The sequence below is a fragment of the Alosa alosa genome, chromosome 7, assembly GCF_017589495.1.
Source record: "Alosa alosa isolate M-15738 ecotype Scorff River chromosome 7, AALO_Geno_1.1, whole genome shotgun sequence".
In the NCBI taxonomy this organism is placed as follows: Eukaryota; Metazoa; Chordata; class Actinopteri; order Clupeiformes; family Clupeidae; genus Alosa; species Alosa alosa.
The window spans coordinates 26,658,225-26,684,132 of NC_063195.1; the positions used below are offsets into that span (position 1 = coordinate 26,658,225).

The window sequence follows — 25,908 nt, forward strand, 5'->3', positions numbered from 1 at the left end:
AGAATTTTGTATGTAATGACTCAAGCAATGAAATCAAGACTATTAGTTTTATTGGGAACGACTATTCAGCATCCATAAGTATAGTTCATTTTGACTGACATGACAAAGCAACTAATACATCTTCAAAAGCATTTGCAATTTGTTCAGAGGAAGGAGAAATTGCTACTATGATGTCCACAAATGACTAAATGTTGTGGAGGTTGAACTAATAGTTATGATAATTGTCATCCTGATCTGAGAAAAGCACCAAAGTGACTGAGAAAAACTGTAATACTATCGCAGAGTGTATTTGGTCCAGGGATGGATTCCTGCACGGGCTACCGGGCCCAGGGGCCCTGAAGCCCAAGCCTTTACATGGAATCATTGCCTCAATATACACAAATCAGGATGTAGGCTATGAATCTGATTGAATTTAGTACTGGCCATCCCCAAAATGCACCAGTATACAGGAAATCACATCAAACAAATTAAAAGAATTCTGGAGGAGGACCCCCACATATACGACAATTAATGGGGGGCCCTTAATACATCTGGGCCCAGGGGCCCAAAAGTTCATAATCCGTCCATGATTTGGTCCTACTCCAAATTTGTGTAAAAGTGAAGTGTTGAAATATAACAGTAAAACAAACTCTAAATAGAGTAAATAATTAATACTCGTGTACCTTGTATAGTCTTTGAAATCAGCGCTGCAAATTAAGTAACTCTGCATATATTTTTTTCTTAGTGTTAAAAATCTACTCTGTTATAATGTCAAATCAATTCTGAGAAGAATTAAAAACCTTTGCTCATTAACACATTATGTTATTTAAACTTCACACTGGTGGATCAGATGACTCGGGTACAGTGTAAACCCAGCTCTTATGATTCCTATGACAGTGTGTATTCTCACAGCTTCACTTCCAAGTTAGGTTTGCCGATGGTACAGCAGTCCCAGACCTCATCTCCAACAACAATAAGACTGCCTTCTTGGAGGATGTGCAGTCCCAGACCTCATCTCCAACAACGATAAGACTGCCTTCTTGGAGGATGTGCAGAAGCTAGTACACATTTCTCAGGACCTGACATGGAGGGTATTCCAATTACGTGGTTCCTGAGTAAGTTAACTTACCTAGTGTTTATGGGCATCGGAAAAAACTTTTTCCCAGTGAAAACTTCATCATTCCGCATTATACACCTCACCTCATGTGTGGGTCAGAGGTCGGAAACTGGGGCTAGATTTTGCTAACAGAGTTGCCCAGTTAGGGGCTCGTCATCACTTTTATCGTCACGTTGTAGTTCGTTTGTACTCCATGTGGCCTTCCATGTCCAACAGTTTTAATGTGAAGTTGGGAATTTGCCGTTTTTGTCACTTGAAAGCTGCATATCTTTCTTTCACAAGTGTCCTACACTATATTTTAAGCAATTAAAGTTATTTATTTAGGATTAGTGAGCGTATGTTTTAACCTTTGTTGTGGCATCCGTGTTTGTAACATACATTCCAACGGCAAAGTACATGAACACTTGCTGTGGGAAAAACAAAGTAATCACGCGGTCCTTGTCATTCCCAGGTGCCATGAATGCACCATCAGAGTGGTAAACCTCCTAATAGAAGATATGGCTTCATTCTCCTAACAAAACAATGCCATAGGGCACTTGTGGTAGGAGTCACAGCCTTATCAGAGACTTTCTAATGAGGAGACACAGAACTCAAAAAAATACTCAATAGAAATGCATGGGGCTAGTTTGTAACGTCAATATGGCCGTTGTCTACAGATATCCAACCCCTTCCTTGGCAAAAAGTTGACGTGAATACATTGAGCCAATCATGTGGTGTGATGTGAATACCTTGAGCCAATCATATGTTGTGTTGTGAAGACATCTTCCCAATCATGTGTTGTGAACTCACTGCTGGAGCAAGATTGGTGTCGTGAAGCCTTGCACACGCGCATTTCTGCTGAATAGGATGCCCGATGAGTGCCCAAAAAGCGTTGCTATATGGCCGCCGAGTGGATGGACTTGCCTAAAAGGACTTTGGTATAGGCTAGAAATATTTACTTTTACAGTACATTTGGCTTACAGTGGTGTGTCTCCTCATTAGAAACAGAGACTTTCTAATGTGGAGACACAGCACTCAAAAATACGCCATAGAAATGCATGGGGCTAGTTTGTCACGCCAATATGGCCGTTGTCTACACATATCCCACCCCTTCCTCGGCAAAACGTCGACATGTGAATACATTGAGCCAATCATGTGGTGTGATGTGAATACATTGAGCCAATCATATGGTGTGTTGTGAATACATTGAGCCAATCATATGGTGTGTTGTGATCGTGCCAATCATGTGTTGTGATCTCGCCGCTGGAGCAAGATTGGTGTCGTGAAGCCTTGCGCACGCGCAGTTCGACCCAAAGACTGTGCCCGATGAGTGCCCATAAAACGTTGGTATATGGCCGCCGAGAGGAGGGACTTGCCTAAAAGGACTTTGTTAGAAAGTCTCTGATCACAGTCCCTGCCCTGTCACTGCAAGCACCTCATGCTTATACATCCATAAATACATTCACGTGGATCTTTGATTTAGTATTTGTTGTCATATCTTTTATGGTATGTTGTGTGTGATGTCTGTATGCTACTAAGACCTTGAATCTATCTATCTATCTATCTATCTATCTAAAAAAGTAGCAATTTCTGCAATGTATTGATATTGGTTCTACTTTGTTTTGTTGTGAGATGAGGCTAAAGGTCGGATGTGGGCGTTTTTTTTACGTTTATTAGCCTAATACTTGGTGTGCGCGGAGAAGGGAGGGGCAGTGAAGGGGCCAGTGCTTCGTGGTTTTCACCAACGTCCTCTCTTTGGTACTAAATGCGAGTTGCGATCCAATATATCTCCATTATTCTGTAACTTGAATACAGAACGATGTCTGGCAGAGGCAAAGGAGGCAAAGGTCTTGGAAAAGGAGGCGCAAAGCGTCACCGCAAAGTTCTTCGTGATAACATCCAGGGGATCACTAAGCCTGCAATCAGGCGTCTGGCCCGCCGTGGTGGTGTGAAGCGTATCTCTGGTCTCATCTACGAGGAGACTCGTGGTGTGTTGAAGGTTTTCCTGGAGAACGTGATTCGTGATGCCGTTACCTACACCGAACACGCCAAGAGAAAGACCGTAACCGCTATGGACGTCGTTTATGCTCTGAAACGCCAAGGTCGTACTCTGTACGGTTTTGGTGGTTAAAGATCAGATCTCTTCATCGATTTATACTCCAAAGGCTCTTTTAAGAGCCGCCCAATTCCTTATAAAATGATATATTTCATGTAGGGTAATTTGTATTATAAACTTACTATTAATGCCCCACTTCCATACAATGACACACTGCTACATGATTTGGGCTGTAGGGCACTGCCATATGAGGCTCTTCGCATTGTCTACATCCAATGGTTTGTAGCCAAGAGCCATGTGTTCATATTAAAGTAAAAAACAAAGAAATGCCAGAACGCTTGTTATCATAACCTATGTGCAGGTGCGACGCCATGAATGCGCTACAGAATGACCCCATTGTTATTAGGCTTCACAACAAAATCGTCTGGCAAATATAAACAAAAAAACAATATAGGCTAGAAATATTTACTTTTACAGTAAATTTGGCTTACAGTGGTGTTTTCTATGTTTTACTGCGAATTTGTCATTTTCCCTTTGCAGAATGCTGTAAAAGCCTTTGTTTCCTTTATACTGTAAGAATGACAGTACCAACAGTATACAATACAGGGCAATAATTACAGTAGAGTTTTGATGTGCACATTTTATCATGATTCGAGTAAAGCCCCAGGAAAACTAATAATAAATTATAATGTTAAAAGTAAAACTATTTGGCATAGATTTCTAAGGATTACCTTCCTACGGTAGAAAAGAGCGGGAAAGGAAACACAAGAAGGTGGTGTAAACCGATGATCTGTGGATGGTGCTAACCTTTTCATAATGACCGCCCCCTTCCATACAAAATGACCAATCGTGTCTGGGTATTTAGTTTGGGAGGAAAATGACAGGGCATTCTGCTCGTGAGTGTGTAAATGACACAGTCCTCTATTTACATATAAAACTTGGTATATATACACCAGGTAACTAAAAACAAAGTCATACTTTTGATATTACGTATTCGGAAAATCAACATGCCTGATCCAGCTAAGCCTGCCCCAAAGAAGGGGTTTAAGAAAGCTGTGACCAAGACGGCCGCTAAAGGAGGCAAGAAACGCAGAAAGTCCAGGAAGGAAAGTTACGCCATCTACGTGTACAAGGTTCTGAAACAGGTCCATCCTGATACCGGTATCTCTTCCAAGGCAATGGGCATTATGAACTCCTTCGTAAACGATATTTTCGAGCGCATCGCTGGAGAAGCCTCTCGCTTGGCTCACTACAACAAGCGGTCCACCATCTCTTCCAGGGAGATCCAGACCGCCGTGCGTCTGCTTTTGCCCGGTGAGCTGGCTAAGCACGCCGTGTCTGAGGGAACCAAGGCCGTCACCAAGTATACCAGCTCCAAGTAAAGCCGAAATTGAAACCTGCTCAAATTTAAAGGCTCTTTTAAGAGCCACTCACATTCTCTTTGAAAAGAAACGTCCAATATAAATACGAATTACTGCTCTACTTTAATTTACCTACACTTACTTTTACAGAATAAGGGATTTTTTTTTATTCTAAGCTACTGCTACTTTTATTACTGTACACTTAGGACCTTTAATTTGCCATTTGTCCATACTTGTTACGGCTGCGTTATGCTAAAATCACATGAAACAAAAACATGAACACGTTGTCTAAACGATAGCACAGCATCATAACGGGAGACACATTAGCCATGTTACTGTTCCAGACGAAAACTGCACTAAAGCGGCTGAGGGATTTTGATCGAATAAGGTAACAAAAAGCATGACACTTCGTCAAAGAAGATTTCAGCGAGGTTGTGCTAGTGTCATTTTTGCTTGTGCCTAGTCTTATTCGGAGCCGAAATTTCCAACCAATCATTTGTGGGTGAGCAGTGTCTGTCTAATCTGTTAATATTACCTAATTATTGAGGCTGCTTGCATTACATACCAGAGTTATCCGACAATAACTGACAATATCAAAACAGTATTTTTTGGAACATAGCTTTTTTTCATATTTGAGTGGCTCTTAAAAGAGCCTTTAAATTATCAGATCTTGACTTCAAATCAGTTTAAGCACGCTCCCCACGGATACGACGAGCCAGCTGGATGTCCTTGGGCATGATGGTGACCCTCTTGGCGTGGATGGCGCACAAGTTAGTGTCCTCAAACAGGCCGACGAGGTAAGCCTCGCTAGCCTCCTGAAGAGCCATGACAGCAGAGCTCTGGAAGCGCAGATCAGTCTTGAAGTCCTGAGCGATTTCTCTGACCAGACGCTGGAAGGGCAGCTTGCGGATCAACAGCTCAGTAGACTTCTGGTAACGACGGATCTCTCTCAGAGCCACGGTACCAGGCCTGTAACGGTGAGGCTTCTTCACTCCACCGGTTGCGGGTGCGCTTTTACGCGCAGCCTTGGTGGCAAGCTGTTTCCTCGGAGCCTTACCTCCGGTAGATTTGCGAGCTGTCTGCTTAGTTCTTGCCATTGCAAGGTATTCTTCGGAATTGAAGAGAATGAACACTTCTGCGGAACTTGTGATATATATGGCCTACTCAGCATGTGTACGTCAGCTTGGTGGTCACCGCTGATTGGTCTTCATCGTTCATTCCGAGTGGCGCCTGAAATTTAAAATACAAAAGCACGCCCCATGTTCTGTATCATAGTATTCAGAAAAACCGAATCAATATAAAATGTAAAATAAAATAATGCACTTAAACATTACATCGGCCAGTGATTATAGCCTGGTATAAAAACAGTCACAACAAACAATACCTTATTAGCTGGCATGTACGAACAAATAATGTCCTAAGGTAGCGTTTGCTAAATTAAGTCCTACAAATAACTGCGTGATTATAAACAGAAAAGCACAAGCTTACACATGGCATGCCTTGTTTTTTTTTTTTATCAAAGCAGTCTTTCTAATGAGACACAGCACTCAAAAAATCCTCCATAGAAATGCATTGGTTAGTTTGTAACGGCAACACATATCCCACCCCTTCCTCGGCAAACGTCGACATGTGAATACATTGAGCACGACAAAGCAACTTGCTTAGAGCGAGCACTGATTACAGAAAATGTGTCGATTACCTAAACAACTTGGAATTTCTTTTTTATCGGTATTTGTTTGGCTCTTAAAAGAGCCTTTGTTTCGGAGACTTATAGGGACAGGTTTATTTGGACTTCTCAGTCTTCTTGGGCAGCAGCACAGCCTGGATATTAGGCAGCACACCACCCTGAGCGATGGTCACTCCGCCGAGTAATTTGTTCAACTCCTCGTCGTTACGCACAGCCAGCTGCAGGTGGCGGGGTATGATACGAGTCTTCTTGTTGTCACGGGCAGCGTTACCGGCCAACTCCAGGATCTCAGCTGTCAAATACTCGAGTACAGCAGCCAAGTAGACCGGTGCACCAGCGCCAACGCGCTGAGCATAGTTGCCTTTACGTAGTAGCCTGTGCACACGGCCAACGGGGAACTGAAGTCCAGCCCTGGAAGAGCGAGTCTTGGCCTTTGCTCTGGCCTTGCCGCCGGTTTTACCTCTGCCGCTCATGTTTACAGTAAGAGTTGGATATCAAATGCTCACTTAAGGTTAGGCATGACGTATTATTCCACACCAGCGTGGGTTACTCAGTGCCACAATTGGCTGACCATACAATGGTGAGAGCCAATCAAGGTGTAGTTCGTTGCGGGACGTGAATTTGAATTCAATTTGGCGCGTAACACTTCTCCCTATCTGTGCATTGTCTCCAATCAATAGACACGCATGGCATAGTAGAGAAATACTACATTAATATCCCAATTTAAGTTACTGCAAATTTTCCGGATAAGGGGTTCTTTTTTATAGTCATAATAAACCAAGTTTCCTGTGGTGACTAACACATAGTTATTAGAACACTGTTATAATGTAGCAAACTGAAATGGTTGTGTTGCAAGATTTGTATAATGTTTGGAAACGAAACGTTGATCAGAATAACTGCTGCTATGGATAAGAGGGCATATTTATGACAACGTAGTTAATCTACCCAATATAATACATTTTAAAATGTAATTCATGATCCATTGGCTTTTCATGCAGTATGAGTTTATGGAGAGCAAAATATTGGAATGAATGTATTAAAAGAACGTTGGGTGACTATGAGTCCTTTTGTAAATATGGTGAAATCGACCAAAACTTATACTTCTTGGATGCCGCTTTTTGGGGTTAGTGTCGCTGCTTTTGCTTTCTTTGCTGTATTCATGGATGCAGCGTACTTCTTGATGTACGGTTGAATGCAGACAAAGGAATTCATGACTCAATTTGTTTTACGCATTCGGGGTCGGATCCGATTGCTGATTTACATTAATGGCGTTATTAAGAAAGAAAAAAATGCATCAATTGTTCTGGAATTACTTTTCAGAATATGTGGGTGGCTCTTAAAAGAGCCGTTGGTTTTATAAGACGTTAAGAAAATGCTTTACTTGGAGCTTGTGTACTTGGTGACGGCTTTTGTTCCTTCGGAGACGGCGTGCTTTGCAAGCTCACCGGGCAGAAGCAGACGCACAGCGGTCTGGATCTCCCTGGAAGTAATGGTGGAACGTTTGTTGTAATGAGCCAAGCGGGAGGCCTCTCCACCAATGCGCTCAAAGATGTCATTCACGAAAGAGTTCATGATGCCCATGGCCTTGGAAGAGATCCCGGTGTCGGGGTGTACCTGCTTCAGGACCTTGTACACGTAGATGGCATAACTCTCCTTCCTGGACTTTCTGCGTTTCTTGCCTCCTTTACCAGCAGTCTTGGTCACTGCTTTCTTGGAGCCTTTCTTCGGCGCTGACTTTGCGGGTTCAGGCATGTTCAAATAGAGAAGCGATGTCTGTTCAATGTAAATTACGTTTTTGGTGCCCCGCTTAAATACAACATACTATGCAAATGATGAACGAAAGTCTCTGATCAGTCATTCCTCCCACACACACCACGCCCCTTTCCAGAAACGAACGCGTATCCCCAGATGCTTTGGGGAGCGGTGGAGAATGTTTCAGAGGTTTGCTTAAAAAAACTCGTGCAACTCGAATTCTTCATAACAGTATTTCAAGGTAGATGGACCAGCAAATACCAACGAAATGCAGAAATGAATTGATTATCACTGTAATCAGATCTATGTATTGTGTAGTTTTATGCTGTGTATGTTAAGGCTTCCACCGAGTTATCTGACTTTGTCATATTACAGTTTTTTCTGAATGCTTAAACACAACTGTGATTCTAATAGCACAACTTCTAAAACTTTTAATATTTATAGCAAAACCACTCACTGAGTTCGCAAAACTAAAAGCACAAACACTGCTTTGCACTCAGTTTGCACAACTTTAGGCACAATTCACTGCACAGCACTCTTTTTGCGGAACTGTAAACACAACTCACTGCTTTACACTCAATTTCCAAATGATCAACACACTCCTGGCAAATCATACACATGTATGGCTATTATTTACACTATTTTGCCAACTCCCTGGCACACATTCTCATGTGAAAACTGTTTTAGATAATTAGTTTACTTTACAATCAGCCTAAGCACTATAAATAAGCCACAGGTAATGTACAATGGGTACAATGGAGGGAGCAAGAAGAGTGAGAACAGTCAAAATTAGAGGAGGCCGAAGAATAGGACGTGGAGGTGAAGAAGTAGGAGGAAGAAGAGGAGGAAGAGGATGTAGAGGTGAAGAAGTGAGAGGGAGAGGACAAGGAGGAGCAAGGGGAGGACGAGGAGGGGGAAGAGGAAGGGTAAGAAGAGAAAGAAATAGCCCTTTTACAGTCAAAAAAATCAGTCTACATGTGGGGTTATTGTCATGTCAGGCCTGGATACGGCATTCCAGATTATATTTTTCCTGGTGCCTTGGACTAGGACATTGCATGTGACGTAGACAAAATTTTGAGAGAGACGACACGATGTAGACTGAATTTTTTTTTTTTTCAGTGAAATCGCTATTTTGTGTTTTGACTTGGAAAAACACACTTGTGTTTGTTTTGATATGTGTAAATAAACATCAATACTTGAAGTTTGGATCCCTGTATGCAAAAGTATGACCTCAAACTGACATAGTCTTGTGCACAGAGAAAGCAAAAGCCAGATGTGTTTTTTATTCATACCATCAGTGTGTAGTTGGCACATTGTGTGCTTATTATTGTGATGGCTTGTGTTTACTGTTTGATATGAAAACACCATTTTTAGTGGTGTAGGAGACACGACCACAGCAACAGAAAACAGACTGAAAAGTAACATTGCAGTATGGTAGATAGACTACAGTCATTCATATGCTTTTTACTGATTGCATATTCAGATATTTGCACATATCTAGTTTCAACCAGACTGTGGGTTTCTCAATCAAGAGGATTTTTTCTGCACTTCTCTTCTTTTCCTTTTAGTTTGCCACACTGCAGACCACATGACTTCTAACTTGATAGTGGATGCACACACACACAGGCACAAGCACATAGGATATTCTTACAGTTCTGATTGGTTAAGCACATTTTTTTTTTTTTTTTTTTTTGTAAAACTCTACACACAAATGGCAAAACCTCTCACCCAATCAGCAAAACATTGTAGTTCTTTTGCAAAAGCTAACACACCTTGCTTAACTCTTCACACCTTCGTAAAAATGGTGTTTTCGTATCTAACAGTAAACACAAGCCATCACAATAGTAAGCACACAATGTGCCAACAACACAGTGATGGTATGAATAACTCTGGAATACTCTGGATACTCTGGAAAGTGCAAATGCCCTGAACTGTTTTGGACGAATACGACTTATACTGTAAAGCTTATGGTTATAAAGTGTATTACCTGCAATGTTGAGACAATAGAGGCAAACTCATGCACTTGAGTTTATTTTTTTATTTGTTTAAGGAAGAGGAAAAAGATGTTGGAATACTGTACTGTTGCTTGGGGGTGTGGGGTGGGGGGCTTCTTGAGAGTGAAGTAGTTGGAATTGGAGCAGAAGGAGCTTGGTCTTGCTGGCAGTTTGCTGGAATGCCGGTGGGTGATCGTTTGCCAGAATTTCATCTTAATTGGATCAGCGGCTAGATTGAGATGGCAGTCAGATATAAATCTGTACGCTTGTTGCTTTTCATAGGCCTAGTCTCACAACTCTTTGACTGCAGCTCATATGAAAATTGAACAGATTTCTTTGTAGTTCAAAACTGATTATCACATTCTTCTGACTTGGATGTTTACTTTAATGCAAATTTTAATGGAAAAAACAAACACTTTATCAAGACATTTCCCCTCTGTATTCTCTCAGATTTAATAATAATAACTGATACATTTTCCCTTTGATAGATACATGTAAAATAGAAATGTTTAGTGTTCATGTGTGTTCAGTTTGTGGCATTTGTTGATAACGTCCTTTACAACAAAGTCCTTTTAGGCAAGTCCCTCCACTCAGCGGCCTTATAGCAACGCTTTTTGGGAACTTATCGGGCATCCTATTCAACAGAAATGCACATGCGCAAGGTTTCACGACACCAATCTTGCTCCAGTGGCAGTGTGGAGTTCACAACACATGATTTGGAAGATGTCTTCACAACACAACATCTGATTGGCTCAATGTATTCACATCACACCACATGATTGGCTCAATGTATTCACATGTCGACGTTTTGCCGAGGAAGGGGTGGGATATGTGTAGACAACGGATTAACCCCATGCATTTCTATGGAGGATTTTTTGAGTGCCGTGTCTCCTCATTAGAAAGTCTCTGTTTACAGTGACTTGGTCCAGAGACTTTCTAATGAGGAGACACAACACTTAAAAAATCCTCCATAGAAATGCATGGGGTTAGTTTGTAACGCCAATATGGCCGTTGTCTACACATATCCCACCCCTTCCTCGGCAAAACCTCGACATGTGAATACATTGAGCCAATCATGTGGTGTGAAGTGAATACATTGAGCCAATCATTTGTGGTGTTGTGAAGACATCTTCCCAATTATGTGTAGTGAACTCGCCGCAGGAGCAAGATTGGTGTCGTGAAGCCTTGCGCATGAGCACTTCTGCTGAATAGGGTGCCCGATGAGTGCCCAAAAATCGTTGCTATATGGCCGCTGAGTGGAGGGACTTTCCTAAAAGGACTTTGCTTGGTCTCTGTGAGGGGCAAACCTGTCCACCATCTTGATAAGGTCAGGATGGGAAGCCAGGAATGCCAGTGTGTTATGGGCATGGGTCCTGTTTCAGACACAACAGGTACATCAACACCCATATACAGAATGCGAATTACCCCATCATAATTGGGGGGTACTGCTCCTTCACTTCTTCTATGACCATCATGGTCATATCAATCCCCATCGTGATCGCCAAGTGCAACATGTGTTGTGCAACACACACAAGGTCTAAACATGCGACAAACTGATAATCATTAGGCTACAGAATATCTCATCGTTCTTATATATCCTGTCGTCTCCCTGCGGCCTGCTCACAGCTTTCATCCTGTGCCTGTCTGCTGAGCACCCCTTTCCTTAACACATATGAACAGTGTATAAAACCTAACTGCACCTACACTTTTAATGTAATTGTTTGTAGATCTTAGTGTTAATATTTCCTGCTTACTCTTTTAGCACCAAAAAAAGAGCCTGATGTCTGTGTGTGCCCTTTCCTTCTCCTCATAGTGTCTCTTTGAATAAAATAAAATCCTGGTTTCATTAAGATAGTATCAGGGTTCTCAGATGAAACTACATTTATCAAGCTAAAAATATGAAATAATAGAATGTAAAAACAATACCAACCAATTAAAAACAAATTCAAATACTAGCACATACTATTTAGCCTAGGCTACTTGGGTCTTTTTATGTTTCCACAGGTTTCACTGATGCTATGTAGCCTAGGCTTAGCTGCTGTACATCAGACCCTCTTGTGCATAGGCTACCGCCGGTAATATAAAAACACAGGATCTGTGCCAAACTAATTTCAAAAGGGCACAATAATTTATTCAAGATAAAATGAGAATAATCATAGGCTATGGAGTTCATCTCCTTGGAAATGACAATCGATTTTACCTCACCACAATGTAAAGCTTGATTTAAATAGAGAATTAGCCTATCTTGCTAACTAACCTTAACTAACCAAGGCCCACTTTACTAGCCTCAGTGGGTAAGGAGCAGGTAAGTAGCCAGTAATTCAATGTATGAAGATGTGACATGATGAAAGAACAAAACACGTTTATAAATGAAGGTTGTAAAATAACACATCTTCAACAACCTAGACGTCAGCTAGCAACTTACATTTACCCATGCACGTCAGCAGCAAACTGAATTTAGCCTACTGAAGGAATTTACCTAGCGTTTTGTCATTCAACGTTGACACTTGCTTGTGAAGTTGAAGTCGTTCTCTATCTCAGTTGCTCAGTGGTTAAAAATGGTACTGTCCAAAATAGGGGTGTCTGAAATCGCTTTACATTAAAATGTTCCTACGGTGAAAATAGGAGTTGACTTGTATTGTAACTGTAATGATATTTTTCACAATATCAGAAAAATGATCTGACCCCCCCAAAACTGATATTTCTGTCTTTTTGGGGGGTACTGGGTCTTCATTGGGGGGTACAGTACCCCCCAGTACCCCCTGTAATTCAAACTATGCCTATATATTTACAGTGAGGACATAATGACAGCATCAAAGGAACATTATGTAGTTTTTATACCTTAAAATAACATTCAAAATAGATTTGAGGTCACACTGACTTTTAATAGTGATAATGGTGTGTATATTGACATTGCATTACGAAAAGGCCCAAAGCACAATTTTTATTCAAGACAGTAAAATAAAAGTGTATTACGCTATGGCAACTATGGGGGAGTCTTGAGAGCAATTCTATATTGGGGTTTGATGCTCATTCATAGTCAGAACATGGAGCAACATTTATGTACAGTGCAAAACATATGTTTCATTTCCTGGATTGGATATACAACCTTCCACTAACTCTTCATTGTAAACTGTGGTAAACACACTATTTCAAATCCACTGCACTGACAGATGATTATGTTCCTTGATGTTTTGGACACATAATAGAATGCTGATTTGGTTTGGTTTGGTTAGCTGATATAGCACTTCCACCTGCCTTCTTACTGTCGAGGGCTACACTCTGGGGGCATGTTCCTGAGCCCCCATGCCATGTCCATGCCTTTAGAGTGTAGCGCTTTAGCTGCCTGGCTACTTTATCTGCTGGCTGCAGCAGGTCCAGCTAGGTAAAACCGATTGTTTTAGGGTTTTTTTCCCGTACCGACAGTATTCGGTGACCTCGAGAAACGGAAATGTATAGCCAGATTTCCCCTTTATTACAGTTTTTTTCAACTGCTTACACACTAAATCTTTGCTTGTCACACAATTTTCTAAACATGTCTTCCAAACATCATAACACCACACCAAATCTGCAAAACCATACACTAATTCTCAATGTTTGACTCAGTTTTCAATGAACTAAAACACATTTTGCAAAACTCCACACACAATTTTCTACTTAACACACAGACATCTAACAGCAAGTAACTTGATTTCGTTTTTCAAACACAACCCATCAAAATGCTACACAAAATCACCAGTGCTTCACTCTCTCTCTTCACATGTGTAAACACTCATTACTTTACTGAACACCATCCAATCATTGCCTTAGTATAGGCCTATGAATACAGTAGATATACTCTATATGTAGGTATGGACCCTTTCAATCTGGCTCTAAAGGATTTCCGGTTGAAATGTTCAGAACTTTGAAAGGAATGTTCTACAAAACGTCGACTTTATGTACAGTAAAACTTGTCTTTTTTACTATATTTTTGTGTCTATGAATACATACATAACCACCCCCCACACACACGCATACAGACACACACACACACACACATAAACACACACACACACACACAGAAGAAAAAGCAAAGTCATTTGATAGTAGTCAGTCATTTCCATCTTAGGCAAAATCTGTTTTTTCAGAACTCCATGTACATCTGGTGGTATTTTGCTTTGCTTTGTTCTTGTTGGCTGTAAAATACTGTATTCGCAACAGCAAATTATTTGGGAAAAATCACTATTTTTTGTTTCAATATTGCTAGCCTTTTTACTGTGCATTTCAACTTCTCTCTGTAGATACCGTAACTTTCACTCTTGTATGGAAATACATAAAGTCTATGAAAGACCAGAGCGTTAGTTTTTGAGCAACAGTGTGTACATGATGTATCCAAAATGTCATATTATGACAAAAGTGTTTGTAATGTGAGGTGAATGTTTGATTTAAAGATGTGTTTATGAGTTTTGAAAAAGTGTGTAAACAGTTGTAAAAAACTGTAACAAGTTGTGCAATTAGATAAAAATCAAAGGATTGATCTAAAGGCTGTTATTTTAATGGCAACTATGAACAACCTTTAATAAATATGGACAAAAAAACATTCAGATATGTCATCCAACCCAAAGCTGCTTTCACATAGAGAGGAACAATGATATTTCAACAATTTAGTGAGAGATGTTACCTAAAATCTAAATAGATTACCTAAGCCTACTCATAATCCAAAAGGAAAATGCAATTGTGCAATGCCCCTGCTATCACTAACAGCAGATGGTTCAAAGAGTCGCCTCTGTCACTGTGTCAACTGTGTTTCGCTGTGTCCAAAAAGCTCCCGTTTGTAAAGTGCACATTCGCAAAAACGACATTGTCACTGCTTTTCTGTGTTACTGAGGCTCATCTCTTGGTCTGTGGCACTTCTTTGTTGATGCATTACGCGGTTTTACTATCATTATGTGCATGTTTTCCTCACAAAAACAAGACTGACTTCAACCTCTCTATCTAGACGTCAAAAGTTCCCAGTTCGTTGCAAAAAGGATACAGACCCACATATGACCCCATATATTCACTTTAAAGTGTAGGCTATGCTCTTCACAACAGACATCGTCTTGTTGATAAATGTCATAACGCTACTCATATGTGTTACAAAAAGTGCTTGTAGAAAACACAAGTGATCTCTTCGTCACAGACAACCCGTGAGAGCTCTCAGTCTGTTGAGTCTAAATGGTTCTCATGCTTATTTTAAATCCAGCCCACCGGCTCCTGTCGTCATACATTCTCTCAGGTCTCAGAAGTTGTTTGAGCGGATAACGAAAAATGGCAGAAACTGCCCCAGCCCCCGCTGCTGCTCCAGCAAAGGCCCCCAAGAAGAAGGCGCCCCGACCCAAGAAAACTGGACCAAGTGTTGGCGAGCTCGTCGTCAAGGCTATCTCTGCCTCCAAAGAGAAGAAAGGAGTCTCTCTTGCTGCGCTGAAGAAAGCTTTGGCGGCTGGTGGGTACGATGTGGAAAAGAACAACGCTCGTGTCAAGCTGGCCATCAAGAGTTTGGTTACAAAGGGTACTCTTGTCCAGACCAAGGGGACTGGTGCCTCCGGCTCCTTCAAGCTGAATAAGACGGTGGAAAAGAAGCCCGCAAAGAAGGCAGCTCCTAAAGCCAAGAAGCCAGCAACGAAGAAGCCTGCCGCGGCCAAGAAGACCAAGAAGGTAGCAGCCAAGAAGCCGGCGGCCGCCAAAAAGTCTCCGAAGAAAGCAGCCAAGAAGCCCGCCACGCCGAAAAAGGCAACGAAGAGTCCGAAGAAGGCCAAGAAGCCCGCTGCACCCAAGAAGGCAGCAAAGAGCCCCAAGAAAGCTAAGGCAGCAAAACCCAAGGCGGCCAAGCCTAAAGTTGCTAAACCCAAAAAGGCTGCACCCAAGAAGAAGTAAATGTTGCGTTTTTAACACGTTTACAAAAAGGCTCTTTTAAGAGCCACCCAAAAGTTCTTTGAATGCGTTTATTCCAGCAGTGCCTGCTCGTATATAAACATACTCGCTTTGAGTGTGTACTTTCACAACGACCGATTAGCTTTCTATAACTTCCACAAAATTCACTGGCCCAGGGGGAAATTTAAACAGTGAGTTGAAATTAACAGTATGGGTAATGAACTAATGGATCATGAATTCAAATTTAAAATAGATTACATTTAATTAACGTTATCATAAAACATGCCCCTTTGCTCATGCATCAGTTGCTTCTAATCAGTTAACTTATAACTCACAATGCCCTCTTGCTCATAAAGCAGTTGCTCCCAAACAATACAAAGAATCCAAAATGTTGCAACACACAACCACTTCAATTTGTTACATTGTAACAATGTACAGTATATCACAAAGTATCCAAAAGCTGTTTGCTATATTATAACAGTTACCACGCGAAGCTTTGTTGATTTACTATGACCATTAAAGTGAACCTCTGAAATCTTTGCTGTGACTTAAACTGGGATATTACTTCTCTACTGTGTTACGCATTAGGTTTTTTGAGCTGATGGGAATACGCGCCAAATAGAACTCAAGTTGATGTCCTGCAGCGAGCTACACGTTGATTGGCTCTCAGCATTCTTTTCTCAGCCACTGGGGCACTGCGTAGCCCGAGCTGGTATGTCATATTAAGACATGACTGGCCGTAGTTGAGCACTTGAGTTATCAGACGAGATCTCAACACCTACTAAATATGAGCGGTAGAGGCAAAACCGGTGGCAAGGCCAGAGCTAAAGCAAAGACACGTTCATCCAGGGCTGGACTGCAGTTCCCCGTGGGCCGTGTGCACAGGCTGCTGCGTAAAGGTAATTATGCTCAGCGTGTCGGCGCTGGTGCACCGGTTTACTTGGCTGCCGTGCTCGAGTACCTGACTGCTGAGATCCTGGAGTTGGCCGGCAACGCTGCCCGTGACAATAAGAAGACCCGTATCATTCCTCGCCATCTGCAGCTGGCTGTGCGTAACGACGAGGAGTTGAACAAACTGCTCGGCGGTGTGACCATCGCTCAGGGCGGTGTGCTGCCCAACATCCAGGCTGTGCTGTTGCCCAAGAAAACAGAGAAGTCCAAATAAATTTGCTAGCCCTAAAGCCCCTGAAACAAAGGCTCTTTTAAGAGCCACCCAAATACCTAGAAAAGTAATTTCCAAGTTGTCTTTGACAATTTCTCTACTGTAATTTCTTCATGTACACATGTGAAAACTAATTAGGAAATCTAATCCCTTTTATTCGATCAATATTTGGCCTTCGCTCTCCTTAATGCCATCTATTAAGTAATTGTCCTAGTCCAGTTTTTTTTTTTTTTTTTTTTTTTTTCCCCTTCTAATTAATCGACTGCAATTCATTCAAGACCAGAATCAGAATTCCGTTGTCATTGCGGAGGGTAAAACGAAATTGGTTAGCAGTCGTAAGGGTGCATTCAATAAATAACTTTAAATAAATGTAAAAGCAATAATATAACCAAGCCACACATACATTTTCACCAACCTTCCATAGGTGTACGCACATACACAAGCATGAAAGGAAGTAGTGAGATGATAAATGTAAGTTCTTAGTTAATGCAAGGCTGCGGAATGATCTTGGGACCTCGTAGTTAACCACCATGATGCAGTCTTTCTATTACATATTCATGGTAGTTTCTTTTCCTACAAATCAAATACACGTATTTGAAGGCCTACATTTAGCAAATACAGGCAAGCTTAGGTAATGTATGTTTGTACATGTTAGCTAACAAGTTATTGTTTGTTGTGTTTGTTTCTACAACAGAGTATGCACTGACTGATAGATTTTTTTAAGTGAATTTATTTTTATTCGAATTTATATTGAACATGTTCTGTGAATAGTGAATCAAAGCAATGAGAGGCCTTTAGGGAGTGGGCTTTGTATTTCGAATTTCAGGCGCCACTCGGAGGGAACTTGGAAGACCAATCAGCAGAGACTAAAAACCTGACGTAAACAGGGGGCGGGCTGCGGTCGTAGGCCTTATATATCCACGTTCGGCAAAAGTGTTCATACTCTTCAAACCCGAAGAATACCTTGCAATGGCAAGAACCAAGCAGACAGCCCGCAAATCTACCGGAGGTAAGGCTCCGAGGAAGCAGCTCGCCACCAAGGCTGCGCGTAAAAGCGCACCAGCAACCGGTGGAGTGAAGAAGCCTCACCGATACAGGCCTGGTACCGTAGCTCTGAGAGAGATCCGTCGTTACCAGAAGTCCACTGAGTTGCTTATCCGCAAGCTGCCTTTCCAGCGTCTGGTGAGAGAAATTGCTCAGGACTTCAAGACTGATCTGCGCTTCCAGAGCTCTGCAGTCATGGCTCTTCAGGAGGCTAGCGAGGCTTATCTGGTCGGTCTGTTCGAGGATACTAACCTGTGCGCCATCCACGCTAAGAGGGTCACCATCATGCCCAAAGACATCCAGCTGGCTCGTCGTATCCGTGGGGAGCGTGCTTAAATTAACCCAAATCAGGACCCGATAACTCAAAAGGCTCTTTTAAGAGCCACCTAAACGTTCAGAAAAGCTATTTTCCAAACTGCCTGCAGAAACATTACACAATCACAGATGCAAGTGTAGTCGCGTGGTGTCGTAACACTGGTGTCATGTTTCGGTCTTAGGACAGAGTTCTGATTAGATCAGATACCACAACACCAACACAGCCCTGTTTCATTGACGCCTGTAAAAGTTTCGTTTTTTTGCAGGCATATTTCGACGTCAGGGTTTCTCATCCAGTTCTTACGTCCCTTGCCAGGCTTTTTGGGTTGTAACGCAACCATGAATACCGTGTCTTGGTTTGCAATTATTAAATAGACTTTATATCCCAAAGTCCCATATCCTAATCAGTAGAGACTAGATCCTCAAAATAATAATACATTAATTGGTATTTGCCTACAGCTGTTTATCTGCAGATAAATATAATTATATTGGGATTACTTTTCAAAGAACATGTGGGTGGCTCTTAAAAGTGCCTTTGAGATTGGAGAGCGTGTTTCAAATTCGATTTTACTTGGAGCTGGTGTACTTGGTGACGGCCTTGGTTCCCTCGGACACAGCGTGCTTGGCCAGCTCACCGGGCAGAAGCAGACGCACTGCAGTCTGGATCTCCCTGGAAGAGATAGTGGAACGCTTGTTGTAGTGAGCCAAGCGGGAGGCTTCTCCAGCGATGCGTTCGAAGATGTCGTTTACGAAGGAGTTCATAATGCCCATGGTACGGTGTTCATTTTAGGACATCCTCAGACTCAGGTGTCAGACTCAGAAAAACATCGGTCATCTTCAGACAAAACTGCCTCAGCGTCAGAAAAACCAGACTCAGGTGTCAGACTCAGAAAAACATCTGTCATCTTCAGACAAAACTGCCTCAGCATAAGAAAAACCTCCGTCATCCTCAGATAAAACTGCTTCAAACCAAACTGCCTCAGAAAAACATCTCTAAGGAGTCAGGTCTCAGAAAAAACGCTGTCAGAAAAAGTGGAGTCAGGTCTCAGAAAAGTATTTAGTATTAAATAAAGACACATGTGCTATGCCATGATGTAATACCATATAATACCATTATAAAACGTTAGCAGTTGTCATTGTCATTGCACAACAATAATAGACAGACATAAAGATAGACAGGTACTTGAAATGTAATCCCCAGGGGACAATAACTGCAGCGTTGTTGAATTCATTTGATATGAGATGTTATCTTAACTTATTTAGAGAAATGTGCCTTGTTGTTGGTATTTCATGTATTATCATAATGGTATTATATGGTATTACATCATGACATAGCACATTTGTCTTTATGGGGGTTTGGGAATAATGATGTGATGATAATGATGCAGGTTTCTTACTGGTAGGTAGTGTACAACTGGGAAACGGTTAGCAAAAGTAAGAAATAATGGTCCAGGTGTCGTTCTGGACTTTCGTGGTGGAAAAATGTTTAAACCACTTTTCCCTAGCTCATTGAATGTACCGTAATCCTACGAAAAACAAATTATTTTGCTGTATGTAGTACGTAGCTTACTCCGGAATGTGCCTTAAAGCAGCTGCTAATGTTACTAGCGAAGTGAGGTTAGCTAAGTTACATCCATGGATTTCCTACAATGTGTATACCATTGGATCACTTTCTACCTTTACTTATAATTTCTACATCTAACCAAGCACCAAATATAAAACATGCCAGTGACCAGGCTTGGAATTTCACCATTCTGGGGGCAAGGCCACTTGGCCTTCAGTTGGGCATATTTGGTGGGGGGCACAAAGGCCACATGGGCACCAAGGCCAAAGTTAACTATACAGTAGTAGGCTATAAAAATGATCAAAGTTGTATTTAGCCTATTCACTGCAGTAGACCTGCATCATTCTATGAAACATAACAAAAACATGAAACATGACATATTACATATAACTGTAAATCATCTGATCATCTAATAAAAACAGATATCTAGGCTATATATAACATTTATTTTATATTTGGCCTGCTATGAAATCATGTATTGAACAATTTAAATTTAAGCACAGCTCGTCTTTAAGAAACTCAAATAGCCTAGATGCATGCTTAGCATTTTGTGATCAGGCTACTTTCATAAACTCTTAGTCAGCCGTCCTCTGATTTACCAATATCTAGGCGATATTTGTAACATTTATTTTGTATTTGGCCCGTTATGAAATCGTGTGGAACAATTTAAACACATTGTAAAACTTAAAGCCCAATTTTGGAGACATCAATGCATGTCGAAATTTACTGCAAATTCAAAACTGGATTACTCTGGAACGGCTAACTGTACAGGGGACTGCTTTACACCTTTATGTTCGGTAAGGTCTGCTGTTTATTCTGATATGTGGTTTGTCATGTGTTAAAAGAAGGGTTCGTAAAGTATTCCACCGAGATGAATGGGTAGGGAGATCATGGACGCAAAACCTTCAGTAGAATGTATGATTAAATTGAATTATATTATTTACTTTTCTCGCGAACCGTTCAACACAGCAATTATCGGCTAACATCGTTTAAAAGCTGAGAAAAAGCTCTTTCGTGTGACATCACTTGTGATGTCTGTGTGATGAATAGGCTACTTCGCGAGTAGTTCAACTGAGAAGAATGGGTGAATTTGGACGCACTTTCTTGCGATGTCACTTTCTCCACTGCGTAAAAGACTAAATTAATTTGCGCTGTGAATGCTAAGATTATTTTGACAGGCCGCAGGCTAAATAAAAATAGCTATTAGTAGGACACAAAGCAGAATATTGAAAGAAGGTGGCACCAAGGCCACCGTGGCCTGTAAACCTATGATTTTCAAAGGGGCTTCACGGCCAACGCAAGGGGCTACCACGGCCGTCGTGGCCGCCGTGAAATTCCTACCCTGCCAGTGACAGAATAACGTATTAAGCATAATATTAAACTCACCGTTCTGTATCCGTCGTCTTCTTCTGTCCCCACAATAACTTTTCATTTGAGACTTTTTCGTCTGACTCTGTTTTTTCTGAGACCTGACTCCACTTTTTCTGAGGCAGTTTGGTTTGAAGCAGTTTTATCTGAGGATGACAGAGGTTTTTCTGAAGCTGAGGGAGTTTTGTCTGAAAATGACAGATGTTTTTCTGAGTCTGACACCTGAGTCTGGTTTTTCTGACGCTGAGGCAGTTTTGTCTGAAGATGACCGATGTTTTTCTGAGTCTGACACCTGAGTCTGAGGATGTCCTAAAATGAACACCGTACCATGGCCTTGGAAGAGATCCCGGTGTCAGGGTGGACCTGCTTCAAGACTTTGTATACGTAGATAGCGTAGCTCTCTTTCCTGGACTTTCTGCGTTTCTTGCCTCCCTTGCCGGCTGCTTTTGTCACGGCTTTCTTTGAGCCTTTCTTTGGGGCAGGTTTAGCTGGGTCTGGCATGTTGATTCCTCGACTATAAGAAAACCAAATGTCTGCACTTAGATTGAAGTTACCTGGTATATATGCCAGGCTCTATGCAACTAGAGGACTACGACACCTTAAACACCCACGACCAGAATGGCTTGTAATTTCCCTTCGAAACCAAATACGTAGACACGGTTGGTCATTTTGTATCGAAGGGGGGAGTCAGTGAGAGAAGGTTTACGACCTGTTGTTCTTTTCCCGCACTTTTCTTCTGAATAAATTTATGGCAAATAGTTTTTACATTTAGCGATGCAATTCATGATTCATGTAAGTCATCTCAATCACTTTGCTGCACTTCTCGAATCACCATTAACGTGTGTGCGATATAACTGTAAAATGGTTCTTTAATGAACTGTTTGCATTGCAATATGTTGACAGACGTTTTCACAGTATGAAAACACGCTTTTACAGCACTGTGCAAAAGAATATAGATGAGTAAAATATAGGAAACACTCCTTCGATTTACATTGCTACATTCTGATGTCCCTGTCTGTGAGGCCAAATGTATATTTGCTTGAATGATCATAAAAAAATGTTATGGCAACACATGTGCATGTAATAACTTAAACAATGAAAGGTCTAATTGATTTATGGGGTAGGACTATTCGGACCAGCATACATGTGTTTTGTTTGTTTGTTTAATATTTGGTAGAGTATTAACCCTAATTTTACGCTCATGGCGTCGGACGCTGTTGGAGAAGTCATTAAGAAATTGTCACATAGGCCTACAAAATAGCATGTGAATACGTAGTTCACACGTATGCCACGCATTTTAAGCCTTCCATTAGATTGCAATGGCCTAGTCTCGCATAAAAATTGCCATCGAGACTGAATTCCAAGAGTGCGTTTATAATTCACATTAACCTATAAAAACAGGAATATTATCTTTCACAAGGAATTGGGTGGCTCTTAAAAGAGCCTTTATATTTAGTCGAAGGAGACATCTGATCTTTACCCACCAAAACCATACAGAGTACGACCCTGGCGTTTAAGAGCATAAACCACGTCCATAGCGGTCACGGTCTTTCTCTTGGCATGCTCAGTATAAGTGACGGCGTCACGAATTACGTTCTCCAGGAAAACCTTCAAGACACCTCGGGTTTCCTCGTAGATGAGACCAGAGATACGCTTCACACCTCCACGGCGAGCCAGACGCCTGATTGCAGGTTTGGTGATACCCTGGATATTATCACGAAGAACTTTGCGGTGACGCTTTGCGCCTCCTTTTCCAAGACCTTTGCCTCCTTTGCCTCTGCCTGACATATTCTTAACTTCTTGTGTCTGACTCAAAGACGAATGTGAAAACCGCGTCTCTCATAACTTGTACTAGTTTAAACAGAGAGGACGTTGGTGAGAACTATGACGCACTGCCCCTTTACGGTCCCTCCTCCAACTCTCCCTCCTTTTTCTGAACGGAGATACTATTAGGCGTTTAAGTGAATAAACGTCACCAAAAACGCCCACATTGAACTCCACCCACCCAACTTCACAACGAAACAAAGAAAGACCGGCATTGATACTTTACGCGACTGTTTTTTATATTTATTTAAATTTTTATCACACTTCACACTTATGTTTCAAAGGACAGTCACATTTATTAACTGCAACTGCAAACAGTATGTTTTGAGGGGCCCACGCAGATAAGCTACCGGAATATTGTTTTTGTCCCTGTTATTACAGTTTTTTTTTTTACACACTGAATCTTTGCTTGTCACACAATTTTCTAAACATGTTTTCCAAACATTATAACCCCACAGCAAATCTGCAAAACCATACAGTAATCTCAGTGTTTGACTCAGTTTTCAATTTACTAAAACACATTTTGCAAAACACCACACACAGTTTTCTACTTTCAGTAACACACAAACATCTAACATGAAGTAACTTGATTTCGTTTTTCAAACACAACCCATCAAAATGTCACACTACATCACCAGTACTTCACTCTCTTCATGTGTAAACACTCATTACTTTAATGAACACCATCCAATCATTGCCTTAGGCCTATGAATAGATATTACTACATGTCTGTGTCTTCCCAAGTTACCATTAGCTCAATAGCCTACATTTTTTTTATAGACCTATGAATACATACCCCCAAAAAAAAAAAAAAAAAAGCAAAGTCATTTGATAGTAGTTTATCGAAAATCAGCTTTTTCAGAACTCCATGTACATTGTATTTTACTGTATTCGCAACAGCAAATGATTTGGTAAAAATCACTATTTTGGGTTTCAATATTGCTTGCATTTTTACTCTGTATTTCAACTTCTCTCTATACAGATACCGTAACTTTCACTCTTGTATGGAAATACATAAAGCCTATAAAAGACAGAAGAGCTTTACGTTTTGAGCAACAGTGTTGATGTATACAAAATGTCATATTATGACAAATATGTTTGTAATGTGAGGCAAATGTTTGCTTTAAAGATGTGTTTATGGCATTTTGAATGTTGTGGGTCATTTTGCTGGAGATTTGAGGCATTTTGCATTTTGTGTGAGCAATTGTGGGTTTTGTGTGTGGAGTTTTGAAAAATAGACACAGAGATTTGAAAATGTTTGTAAACAGTTGTAAAAAAACCGTAGTATTAGTAGTAGGAGTAGAGTGGATAATCTTCCCTAAAAACAGCAGGGGCCTTGAAATTTACCCTTTGGCCCCAGAGACCCCTCAGTTGGCACTTTGATAATCAATTTGGCTCATATTTCAGCAGTGAGGCTTCAAAAGATTTGCATAATTTTAATATTTACATTAATTTAGTTTACTGACACTCTTAGGAGCTGACAACAAAACATGCATATGCTCCCCCTCCACAATATTGAAATAACACTTGTTTGTGACTTTTATATGACCAGGACACACACAAGATGGCGAGCCACACGACTCCACATGAAGACCCTCCAGCCTATGGTGACCTGGCCAGCTGTCATAGGGCTCCTTCAGCTTCTGCCTGAACTTCTACAACTCGTGTGAACACAGATAAGGTTTTCTTTTCCACACAGGAAAGGACTTTGCAGACAAGAAAACACTAATATATGTAGACAAGAAAAGTGGGTTAAAGGTTTACCTGTTACAGAGATAACCGATAAACTATGTTAAAATATGTAAAGAGACAAGAAAACACACTGAGACAAGGATGATGTAAAAGGTTTACCTGTTACAGAGATATGGACTCCTGGTAATCCAGAGTAACATTCTCCTTCTTTGGTTGTAAACCTGAAGACATATTCCCCAGAGTGACTGACTCTGATGTCTTTCAGTCTAAGAGTACAACTGCTCTTTTTTTTCTAAGATATTCCACATGATATCTGTACTCTTTATCCAAATTCAGATCTTCTGGATGTTTGTTTATTAAACCAAAATGTTGTGTGGATGCTGTGCTTTTTTGGATAAAAATAAGTGCAAGGAATGTCCTCTGATGAGCCTGATAATACACAGCTATTCTCAAAGGAGTAGGTCACACCCCAGCACTTTTTATTTGGGAACACCTAATCATACATCCAACAGCAGCACCAAAAGCCATATTAATACTGTGTGTGGTTATTAATACTACACATTCTGACATATACTGACATATACTGTACACATATACTGTACTGATTCTGACATATACTGTACACATTTGGGTATTTTTTGGGTTCAGTTTGGGTATTTTTGTTCACCTGAGGATCCACAGATGCATCTTTGAAAATTCTCAGAATGAAGGGAGTGAATTTCGGAGTATTGTTGACATGGAACAGTGCTCGGTGGAGTTTGATGACGTGGCAACCTTGAAAAGGCGGTCGTTGAGTAGGCCTATGCTTCCATGACTTTGGAAAACGGTTTCTCTTTATATACGGCTCTGTGGGGGAGAGGCAAGAAGGACATCCACTCACAATAGAGGATCTGTTTTGACCTCACTCTGACCGTCACTACGGTCTAAAAAAGGAATGATCACCTTCGTTCTGCCTATCACCGAGACCATATGTCAACAAAGTCATGCCCATGACCTCCGGAAGCAGAACGACTCGAGCTTGTAAATAGCGGAGATTGCTCCCGGTTCAGTCTCTCACCTTGATCGCCTCATCTGAGACCTGTGATACGTGAGTACGTACTTTCACTGCTTTCTTGCTTTGAC

General features: G+C 41.2%; 9 protein-coding genes across 9 annotated transcripts; 5 read left to right on the forward strand and 4 right to left on the reverse strand.

The window, feature by feature from the left end:
- The first annotated feature begins 2,894 nt into the window (after positions 1–2,894).
- Positions 2,895–3,379, forward strand: LOC125297122 (histone H4). Its single transcript, XM_048247288.1, has one exon. It carries the CDS (start codon positions 2,895–2,897, stop codon positions 3,204–3,206), a length of 312 nt encoding a protein of 103 aa, XP_048103245.1. The 3' UTR covers positions 3,207–3,379.
- A 759-nt stretch (positions 3,380–4,138) lies between these two features.
- Positions 4,139–4,513, forward strand: LOC125297117 (histone H2B-like). The gene has a single exon (XM_048247284.1). The coding sequence runs from the start codon at positions 4,139–4,141 to the stop codon at positions 4,511–4,513; it is 375 nt and encodes a 124-aa protein (XP_048103241.1).
- A 648-nt stretch (positions 4,514–5,161) lies between these two features.
- On the reverse strand, positions 5,162–8,743 carry LOC125297124 (histone H2A-like). Its single transcript, XM_048247291.1, has 3 exons — positions 8,724–8,743; positions 6,289–6,653; positions 5,162–5,510 (listed from the first exon to the last, which is right to left on the reverse strand). The coding sequence occupies exons 2-3, from the start codon at positions 6,650–6,652 to the stop codon at positions 5,179–5,181; spliced, it is 696 nt and encodes a 231-aa protein (XP_048103248.1). The 5' UTR covers position 6,653; positions 8,724–8,743; the 3' UTR covers positions 5,162–5,178.
- On the reverse strand, positions 7,557–7,940 carry LOC125297129 (histone H2B-like). The gene has a single exon (XM_048247296.1). The coding sequence runs from the start codon at positions 7,929–7,931 to the stop codon at positions 7,557–7,559; it is 375 nt and encodes a 124-aa protein (XP_048103253.1). The 5' UTR covers positions 7,932–7,940.
- Positions 8,744–15,190: 6,447 nt separating the features above from the next.
- Positions 15,191–16,357, forward strand: LOC125297104 (histone H1-like). The gene has a single exon (XM_048247270.1). It carries the CDS (start codon positions 15,215–15,217, stop codon positions 15,818–15,820), a length of 606 nt encoding a protein of 201 aa, XP_048103227.1. The 5' UTR covers positions 15,191–15,214; the 3' UTR covers positions 15,821–16,357.
- Positions 16,358–16,604: 247 nt separating this feature from the next.
- On the forward strand, positions 16,605–16,984 carry LOC125297111 (histone H2A-like). Its single transcript, XM_048247279.1, has one exon. It carries the CDS (start codon positions 16,605–16,607, stop codon positions 16,980–16,982), a length of 378 nt encoding a protein of 125 aa, XP_048103236.1. The 3' UTR covers positions 16,983–16,984.
- Positions 16,985–17,948: 964 nt separating this feature from the next.
- On the forward strand, positions 17,949–18,359 carry LOC125297107 (histone H3). The gene has a single exon (XM_048247274.1). It carries the CDS (start codon positions 17,949–17,951, stop codon positions 18,357–18,359), a length of 411 nt encoding a protein of 136 aa, XP_048103231.1.
- Positions 18,360–18,905: 546 nt separating this feature from the next.
- Positions 18,906–21,771, reverse strand: LOC125297118 (histone H2B-like). The gene is made up of 2 exons (XM_048247285.1): positions 21,603–21,771; positions 18,906–19,111 (listed from the first exon to the last, which is right to left on the reverse strand). The coding sequence occupies exons 1-2, from the start codon at positions 21,769–21,771 to the stop codon at positions 18,906–18,908; spliced, it is 375 nt and encodes a 124-aa protein (XP_048103242.1).
- Positions 21,772–22,746: 975 nt separating this feature from the next.
- Positions 22,747–23,058, reverse strand: LOC125297123 (histone H4). Its single transcript, XM_048247289.1, has one exon. The coding sequence runs from the start codon at positions 23,056–23,058 to the stop codon at positions 22,747–22,749; it is 312 nt and encodes a 103-aa protein (XP_048103246.1).
- Positions 23,059–25,908: the final 2,850 nt, after the last annotated feature.